Here is a 10,022-nt window from a genome sequence, read left to right on the forward strand (position 1 = left end):
AGCGCCACGGGACTGCGAACTACAACTCCCAGACCTCCCTGCGCTCCCGGGCCCCTCGCAAGTTTCCGCTCTTCCGCCCCACTTCCTTCGCTTCCCGACAGCGGTTGGTGAGTCGACTCGTCCTTGGGAGAGGCCGCTGGACGGTTCTGCCCAGACCTGTCGCGCGCTCACAATCTTTTTCTGTCCCGCTCGGAAGCCTACGCGGACGCTTCCGGGTCACGCGGCGCAGACACCGCGAGTCATGTGACACCAAGATGGCGGCGCCGCGGTAGCTGGCTCCGGGTTGTGGCGTCCGAGGAGCCGCGACGGTTTCTGCCCTCGGGCCTTGGGGGCGGCAACGCTTGACTGGTCCTTGTGGCGGCTCGTAGCCCCGCGTTAGGCACCGGTTCAGGGCTGGGCTGTCGCTGTCGCTGTCGCGGTGGGGTCGGGGGAGTGCCGGTGACCTCGCTGCAGGTGTCCTGCGCCGGACGCTCTCGCCGGAGGAGGAGGAGGAGGAAGAGCAGGACAACCGGCCTACCCGGTCTTCTGGACCTGCGGAGTCCATGGGCCTCTGAGGGCTGTAGAGGAGCTATACCTCTCAGGGGACTGTGGGAGTTCGAGTCTTCGAGTTTCTGAGGGGCAGCTTGGTATCCCTGAGGGCGCAAAGAAGACCGCAGGGACTTTGCTTCCTCTTCCAGAGGCCTGGCTTCCCTGCGTTGATTACCCCCTCATTCTTTCTCACTTCCTCTCAATGTTCTCTCCGTATACCTGGAAATATGATCAGCGCCCCTGACGTGGTGGCCTTCACCAAAGAGGAGGAGTACGAGGAGGAGCCTTACAATGAGCCCCCCTTGCCCGAAGAGTACTCGGTGCCACTCTTCCCCTTCGCCAGCCAGGGAGCCAACCCATGGTCCAGACTGTCCGGGGCCAAGTTCTCTCGGGACTTCATCCTTATTTCCGAGTTCTCGGAGCAGGTGGGACCCCAGCCCTTGCTGACCATCCCCAATGACACCAAAGTTTTTGGTACTTTCGATCTCAATTATTTCTCCTTGCGGATCATGTCTGTGGATTACCAGGCTTCCTTTGTGGGCCATCCCCCTGGTTCTGCCTACCCCAAGCTGAACTTTGTGGAGGACTCCAAGGTGGTGCTGGGAGACTCCAAGGAGGGAGCCTTTGCCTACGTGCACCACCTTACCCTGTATGACCTAGAGGCCCGGGGCTTTGTGAGGCCCTTTTGCATGGCTTATATCTCAGCGGACCAGCACAAAATCATGCAGCAGTTTCAGGAGCTCTCGGCTGAATTTTCCAAAGCTTCTGAGTGCTTGAAGACAGGCAACAGGAAGGCATTTGCGGGTGAACTTGAAAAAAAACTGAAAGACTTGGATTACACCAGGACAGTGCTGCACACGGAAACGGAGATCCAGAAGAAAGCCAATGACAAAGGCTTTTACTCATCTCAGGCAATCGAGAAAGCCAATGAACTGGCCAGTGTAGAGAAATCCATCATTGAACATCAAGACCTGCTGAAACAGATCCGCTCGTACCCGCATCGAAAGTTGAAGGGGTCTGCTCCGTGTCCTGGGGAGACGGGACACACCCAGGATCAGGCCAGCCAGGCAGCCGCTACCTCTAACCTCGATGAGTCTGCTGACACAGACCTTTACACGTGCAGACCTGCTTATACCCCGAAACTCATCAAAGCAAAGTCCACCAAGTGTTTTGACAAGAAGCTGAAGACCTTGGAAGAGCTCTGTGACACTGAATATTTCACCCAGACCCTGGCTCAGCTCAGCCACATAGAGCACATGTTCAGGGGAGACCTGTGCTACCTCCTGACCAGCCAGATTGACAGAGCACTTCTAAAACAACAGCATATAACAAACTTCCTCTTTGAAGATTTTGTGGAGGTTGACGACAGGGTGGCAGAGAAACAAGAGAGTGCACCCCCTAGGCCCGGTCCAGGCAGGCCGCCTTCCAGATCTTTGGAAGAATGTCCGATTCCTCAAGTGTTAATTAGCGTTGGTTCTTACAAGTCCAGTGTGGAGTCTGTGCCCATCAAGATGGAGCAGGAACTTGGAGATGAGGAGTACAAGGAAGTGGAGGTGACAGAAATGAGCAGTCTTGACCCCCAGGAAAACTTGGACTACCTGGATATGGATATGAAAGGGAGCATCAGCAGTGGCGAAAGCATCGAGGTTCTGGGCACAGAGAAGTCCACCGCTGTGCTGCCTAAGTCCGACAGCCAGGCCAGCCTCACGGTGCCACTGAGCCCCCAGGTGGTCCGGAGCAAAGCGGTCAGCCACAGGACCATCAGCGAGGACAGTATTGAAGTCCTCAGCACCTGCCCCTCGGAGGCCCTCATCCCTGACGATTTTAAGGCCAGCTACCCAAGTGCCATTAACGAAGAAGAATCCTATGCAGATGACAGTGACGGAGCCATCCACTTCCGGGCCAGCGTCAGCCCGCCGGAGCTGGGTGAGGCAGAGGAGGGCAGCTTAGAAACCCCCCCGTCACAAATAGACACGTCCTGCTGCATTGGGAAGGAGAGCGACAGTCTGCGGGTACCCCTCTCCCCTCCAGCCCACACGCCCTTGGACCAGGACGGAGTCGTGAGCATCCCCCCGCAGCGCTATAGGCAGAAGGACCAGGGGTTCCATGTGGACTTTGCAGTGGAAAATGCCAACCCTTCCCGAGACAACAGTTCTGAAGGCTTCCCTGCGGATGAGCTGGACCCAGACCGCCTGCTGGCGAGCCGGGACGTCAGTAAGACCAGCTTGGACACCTGCTCGGACACTGCCAGCAACATGAGCAGTGTAACCTCTACCAGCTCAGACCGGACTCCCGCCTCTGCTCATTCCAGCGGCTCTTCTTCCGAGAGGCATAAAAAGAGGGCCGGCCAGAATGCCTTAAAATTCATCCGTCAGTACCCCTTTGCCCACCCGGCCATCTACTCCCTGCTCAGTGGGAGGACACTTGTGGTCCTGGGGGAGGACGAGGCCATAGTGAGGAAGCTGGTGTCGGCGCTGTCCATCTTTGTCCCCAACCACAGCCGTTACGCCAAACCGGTGAAGCACTGGGTCTCCTCTCCTTTGCATATCACGGATTTTCAGAAGTGGAAGCTTATCGGCCTGCAGAGGTAACTGGTTGCCCATAGAGGCGGGTGGGGAGGGGCCCCGTCCTGTTAGAGAAGAGGCTTCGGACGTACAGCCCTCTTGGGGGAGGTGCACAGGTTCGCGTGGTGGGCCCAGAATTGGGGGACCTGGCTTTTAGACTGGGCCCTCGACACCAGCTCCTTCCGTAGCTTTCGGCAGAATCATTCCCCTTCTCTGGTCTTCTGTTTCATCATCCCTTGCAGGGGGGATTGCCGTTCGGTGCTGGTTGCCAGCCCTGGCCTGCGACCTGCTGTGTCAGAATTATTTAGGAGAGTTTTCTAGATCATGGAGTTCTGGGTCGTCCCCCCGCCCCCCACAGAGGTTCTGGTTCAGTTGGTCTGGGGTAAGCCTGGTATTTCTCTGGTATACGGCAAGGTTTGGGGAACAACCAGACTTCTAGATCTCAGATTCTCTCTGATTCTCAAATTCACACTCTGGTGTAAATGACCGAGGAGAGATCGGCTTCTGAGAAGGAGCTGTGGTAGTCCTAGAAGGTGGCAGCCATCACTGTGACAGGGACATCTGGGGACTCCCGTGGCTTTCATTCCACTGTCCTTAGAAGGCTGTCTCTCCCCCAACTCCAGAAATGCAAGAGCCAGTTTCTCCTCTGCTTGAATGCTTTCTATTTCATTTTCCCACAATGCTTGTGTTGCAGTTAGACTCGTGATCTTTTCTCCAAATACCGCTTGACAAGTTGTCTGGCCCAAGGGTCTCTTTCCCTCAGAGTAGGCACGGTGTTCAGTTTCCTCGTTCCCTTCTCTGCACCCACTTGGCACATCTGTAAGACAGCGGTGCTGACACAGCCAGCCTGTGCTTCCCGCGCCACATGGGAAGAGAGAAGGGATTTCTGCCACCCTGCAATCAGCAATCGTTCGTTCCAATTTTCCGACTCTCCTTTTGCATTGGTCCCTGGTATCAGCGAGGTCCCCGTCACTCGAGTGGCCTTGTGTTTGCTCCTCTTGCAGGAGTCTCCCCGCCCTCGCTCTAACCCTTGCTGTGTTAGGCTTTCCGTGGGGTCGTGGCAGTGGCGTTTAAGCAGGTGGCGCCTCCGCGGCCTGCCTTGGGTCACTGGCCGTGCTGGCCGGTGCTGGGGGGTCATCTGGAGGTGCCTGAGCAAGGGCGCTGGCCTGGAGGAATTCATAGTTCTCCGGGGGAGACGGGTGACAGGGAGGGGAGTGCCAACAGCAGGTGCATCGTGTGTTCTAAGGAAACAGAGGGGGTGACTGAGTGATGTGTGGGAAGTGAGGGAGGGGGTGCCTGGAGAAGGCTGGGGGGTCTTCGGCTGAGGCACCAGGAGGACGAGCTTGCCAGTGTGGGAAAAGAGTGATGACATGGGGACTTGGTGTGACATGGCCCAGACCCCTGGACTGGCCCCTTCTTCGGGCTGCCCAGGAGACCACCGAGCGGGGCCCTTGCTTATGGGCGCAGACACAGGCTAGGGTGTGAGAGGCTGCCCTGGGCGCCCTTGCAGACTATGTCCTTCCTCCCAGGATCCGGTCCCTCTGCTGATGCCAGCTGTGTGCTCGGGTGTAGCCTGTCCGTCCCAGCAAGGCAAGGGCTTTTCAGGGATCACATTTGCCCCTGATCTTGGTGGAAGAATGGGTTCGTGTCCCTTGCAGACACATACCACTTCTCCGAGTCTCTCCCCTCGCCCCAGCCCTGACCCCTTTCCCTTTTTCTCTCCCAAAAGATGGAGAATGTAAAATGCACTTCAGTCTGTTGTCAGCTGGCTTATCCAGGACCAGGCTCAGGACAGTCTTGCCATTCCCAGAGGCTTTCCCTGAAATTCCCTCCTTAGAATGGGCTGGGATGGCAAGAGAAGTTTCTCTTGTGTGGCCGTGAACTTCCATCGGCTACCCGGCTGGAGTGGGGCATTGAGGGTTCTGAAGCCTGGGCGGGGCTGCCTTGGGAAGCCTGCTGTGGTCAGTTCATGAATTCTGTGGCTGGAAGAGAGGGTAGCTGGTGGGCGGGCTCCCTGAGGTGGAGGAGAAGGCAGGAGGTGGTCTGAGTCCTGGACCAGCCCTACCAGTAGTCACCCACTGTGGGAACCTGAACATGTCCCTCCTCCACTAGGAGAGGGTCGGATCACTGAATGATCATTAGCCAAATATTTATAGAGGACTGTGAAACGCTAGCCCCTCGGCCCACAGTCAGAATCATACGGTGAGTCAGCCGTGGTGCGTCCCCGTGACAGGCCGAGCACCGTCTTCGGGGGCGGGGGGGGTCCCTCACGCCAGTCCCTGCTCTGTCACCACACTGTCAGCTTGACCTCTGAGGCTCTTTGCATCTATAGACGGAGTTGCCAAGACCTGTCTCGTGAGAGCGGGTGTGGAAAGGCCCATTGCATCTGGTCCGTGTCTGATCAGTGTGAGTGCGTCTCTGATAACCTGTCGGGGATGCACACAGGCTGAAGGGAGGCCAGCCAGGGCCGCTGACGCTGAGTGGGGCCCTCACCAGCCCGCCTTCAGAGCCTTTAACTATCCCACTGAGAAGGAGAGAGGCCCTTCAGAAGTGACAGGCGAGAGCATTGCAAACAGCCCCGAGAGGGGGAGCGTCTCCCAGTGCTCACCTTCTCAGACTTTCTAGATGTGCACAAATGTTGGGGATTGGCAAGGGCTGCCTCCAGAGGGTCCTGCTCTGATGTGCGATACAGTGGGCCGGGGCTCGAGGCCTTGTTCCCTAGGGGGCATGTCACTGGAGTGGGGACTGGATTTGCCACAGCTCTCCCGAGGAAATCCTGGGAGGTGAGCCGCAGACACCATCTGAATGTATCCGGAGACAAAAGTTGTGGAGTCGTGGCCCGGGGCGGGTAGGAAGGGGCGCTGTGGGTCCTGATGCTTCCACGATGGGCCCTGTGGATTTGGACCAGGCCTCTCCTGTCTCTCATTCATCCAGCAAAGCTTGTTGAACACCCCTGCGAGCTGGGCTTCTGGGGAAGTGTGTGTGGAGCTGCAGGAAAGGGTCACATCTGGAAAGAACGTAACACCCTTTGCTGTGCTCGCCCTTTGAAGTGCTCAGAGCTGTGGGTATCAGTGGTGAGTCACCCCAGCCGGCAGAACCAGTGTTGAAACTGGGAGGCAGGAGGACGCCCATCTGAGGATGGGCATTAAAGAGTACTAGTAGAAGAGGGGCCTTTGTGTGGCCGTGAACTTCCTTGCCCGGGGTGGGAACGGGAATGGGAGGAGCTCTGCTCTGGGGGAGCTGGGTTAACCTGGAATCTGAGAACTGCGACCCAGGAGAATCTCTCCCCACTCAGGTGCTCTGACTGCATCGAAAACCAGCTCCAATGATGAACCGCTTTTAAAGACGTCCCCCCTCCACAGCTGCCAGCTGCATTAGCGCTTGACTTTTTTTTCCCCCTAAAGGAGGCCTTCTGCCTGGAGATGCTCATTCATTGGATTCATCGCTTGTGGGTACAAGATGGGCAGATAATCATGTTGGTTTCCCATTATTTTAAATCAGAATGAAGGAGAATTGTATTGCCTGCCAAGTCGCAGGAATAAGCCCCAGACAGCTCAGTATGGATGGGAGGAGGTGCTAGGAGGGGGGTCAGAGGCCCTGGTTGAGCCCCGCCTCAGCCACTTTGTAGCTGGGGGACCTTGCATGAGCCATGGCCCCACTCTGGGCCTCGGTGTTCGCATCCACCCAGAACCTACCCCCGGCATCGGGACAGACGGTAAGGAATCTAAGACAGGTGTGGGAGGTGAAGCCCGAGGCTCTCAGTCACCTTGCAGGGTCGCTGGGACCAGAGGTGTGGGCTTGCCGCTTTCCATGCTGCCTTGCCCCCTGCTGCGGAGCGTTGTGGGAAGACACATGGAGGAAGAGTTAGACGGAGCAGCAGCTTCTAAGGAAGCAGTGCTCTGTCAGTGCGGGGAGATGTGGGGTGCCAGAGCTCCCCGTGGACGGCTGGGCCTGAGGCCGGGTGCTCATTACGACGGGGGCTGGAGTGGAGGGGCAGGAGCATGGGGCGGGGAGGCCTGGCTTTGCCACTGTGGCAGAACCTCGGAGGGGCCGGGTGTGCTTATGGATGGGGCCCCTCCTGGGGTGGGGGTTGCCTGAGCATGTTGGTAGCGTGGCTGAGGAGGCCTGGGTCCCCGAGAAGCCAGGGAGCCGCCTGGCCTCATCACCCACGTGACGGGGGCCACAGCCCACTGCTCGCCTCATGGTTTCCAGGACGCATGGCCTGTGTGGCTCTCTGTCTTCTCGTCTGTAACCCTGCTCTTGTGTGGTCCGGATGCCGTCCCAGGTTCTCGGAGCCCTCCTTTGTTGTAAGGCCCAGCTCTGAGGCCGTTCCTCCAGAACCTTCCTGGCCTGGGCCTCCCTCTTTCACTCGGGGTCCCGTGTGCATGTCTTATCTTCCCGGCCGACCAGGCTCATACCTCACCCCCTCCTCTGCTGCCTGGCATACAGCAGATGCTGCTAATGGTACAAGGACATGACAACACCCAGGAAGGAAAAAATATAATGAGATTGCCTTGGTCCCCCGAGTGCCTGTCAGTTCTCTGTACCCAGTACCTGAGACCTAACACAAGCTCTGAATTCCAGACATGTGTCGGTCTGTGAAATCTCTGGTCAGCCAGACCTTTGCCAGACTGCAAGGCTGGCCGACTCTGGCTTCTCTGGAAAGACTGATCTAGAGGGTTTTAAAGAGCTGCTTACTAGGGCGGGTCACCCTGACCCCTTCCCTCACTGGGCTAGCCTTGCCTGCCTGTGCTCTGTGCCCTCAGTAGTGGCACTGGGCCTGAGGCGAGTTCAGCCAGTCCCGGCCCGCAGAAGCGCCATGCGGTGGGAGAGACAGGAGATAAATGGCCGTCCCCATACTGTTTGGTGCCAGACTGACGAGACTGAGGGCCAGGCACTGTCTTAAACACGACCAATTTTGTCTGTGCAGTGACCGCGTGAGGCAGGACTGGTTATTTCTGTGTTACAGAGGGGGCTCCGAAGGGGTAGGGAACTTGGCCAAGGTCACAAAGCAAAAAAGTAGAGAAGCTGAGGGAGGGGATCAGGGGTGGCTGGGTAAAGTTTAAGTTGGCGTAGAGGCAAGCACAAATGGGAGGGAAGGGTCCTCCGGGCAGAGCCTACAGGCCCGGGGTTTTGAGGCCCTACCAAGAGTGAGGCAGGGCTGCCAGGAAGTCATCGTGGAAGTCACAGATGGGGCTTGAGAGGCCTGCGGGCCACTCCCAGGCACTTGGACTTGGTCTCGAGGGTGGTGAGGAGCCCTTTGAAGGGCATCAGGGTCAGATTTGCCTTCCAGAAAGAGCGAGGGAGTGTTGGCTGGCGGGAGCCGGCTGGGCCCAAACCTTTCCTCCTGACGTTGGCCTGTGTGTTTCAGGGTGGCGTCCCCCGCCGGCGCCGGCAGCCTCCACGCCCTGAGTCGCTACAGCCGCTACACCAGCGTCCTGGACCTGGACAACAAGGCCCTCCGCTGCCCCCTGTACCGGGGCGCCCTGGTGCCCCGGCTGGCCGACCACCGCACACAGATCAAGCGGGGCAGCACCTACTACCTGCACGTCCAGACCGTGCTGACCGAGCTCTGCTCCAAAGCCTTCCTCTACACCTTCTGCCACCACCTGCACCTGCCCGCGCACGACCAGGAGACCCCGGACGTGGTTGCCAGCCGCCAGGCGAGCTTCCTGAAGCTGACCCTGGGCCTGGTGAATGAGGACGTGAAGGTGGTCCAGCATCTGGCCGAGCTGCTGAAGCTGCGCTACACGCAGGAGGCTCCCGGGACCGGCCGCCCCACGCTCAGGTTCGACTACGTGCCCAGCTTTTTGTACAAGATCTGATGTCCGCCCCAGCCACTGTGACCGAGACCTGTGATTCAGGGTACAGGGAAGGGAGGGGTGGGCGTGAGCGAGCGGGCCTCTGAACTTTTGAGACTTCTGGTGTCATTGGGGGAGGGAACGAAAGGTGGCAGCCCTGGTCCCCGGTGGCGTCGAGCGGGCTGGGAGGTGGACTCGGGCAGAGGTGGGCGCCTGGTTCTCGGCGTCAGTGAGGACAGCGACAGACCCTGCTCCGCCTAGCAAGGAGTGGCCCCTGGGGTCAGGAGGGGGCTGCTTGGCTTCCTGAGGACTGGGCAGCGGGCCGGGAGGGAGCCAGCACTCTCTCGATGGGGCGGGATGAGGGGCGCAAAGGTGAAGCCCAGACAGGAGGGGCGTGCTGGCAGGGTCAGCTCCCAAACACTGGGCAGCCAGATCAGGGGAAGCACCCGTTCCCTGGAACGGTTTAGTGGGAGACAGGACGACAGACCATCCGTTGCCTCATCCAGATCCCACCTGGGGTCCTTCCCTCCGGCCCCCTAGAGCCCACCATCCCGGAGGAGGCCCCTGGATGAGTGAGGTGGAGGGAGGCTGCTCTGCCTCAGCTGGGCACTGGCAGACACGGAACCTTCTGGGTCCTGAGGCTGTAGGGAGAGCGAGCAGCACCGTGTCTGGTCCTGGCTTCCCCACTAGGCACAGAAGTGCCCATGGGTGGTCTTCGCGGCTGCTCTCCCAGGGCAGCAGGAGTGGCTAGAGTTAGGCGTTCGTCCCTGCTTGTGAGTGAGAACCATGCTCGCAGCTAGAGAGCCCAGGAGACGGGCAGGGCCGCGGGGCCTCGAGGCCGGCAGCACTGTGCAAGTGTTGGGGAGCCAGCAGGCTTCTGGAAGGCTGGAGGCCATGAGGCCACACTGTGCTCTTGGGGACGGTCGGCAGATGTGCTGGGACTCGGCCGAGGTCCCCCTCCCTCCCCCAGTCCTCTACCTGCAGCAAACCTTTGCAACCACTTCACTACCTCTTGCAGGGTCTCCCGGGCACGGTGACAGCGGGGTTCTGCCCAGCTGGTTGGTCTGGGGAGGCAGCCCAGCTGGCGAGAACCCAGGGCCGGGGTCTCCTCCAGGAAGGAGGAAAGCCT

At 59.1% G+C, this 10,022-nt stretch overlaps 1 protein-coding gene across 1 annotated transcript; it reads left to right on the plus strand.

The window, feature by feature from the left end:
• Positions 1-293: 293 nt before the first annotated feature.
• On the plus strand, positions 294-8,952 carry SMCR8 (SMCR8-C9orf72 complex subunit). The gene is made up of 2 exons (XM_080826521.1): positions 294-3,115; positions 8,464-8,952. The coding sequence occupies exons 1-2, from the start codon at positions 756-758 to the stop codon at positions 8,915-8,917; spliced, it is 2,814 nt and encodes a 937-aa protein (XP_080682647.1). The 5' UTR covers positions 294-755; the 3' UTR covers positions 8,918-8,952.
• The last annotated feature ends 1,070 nt before the right edge of the window (positions 8,953-10,022 follow it).

Source organism: Martes martes, assembly GCF_963455335.1.
Source record: "Martes martes genome assembly, chromosome: 16".
Taxonomy (NCBI): domain Eukaryota; kingdom Metazoa; phylum Chordata; class Mammalia; order Carnivora; family Mustelidae; genus Martes; species Martes martes.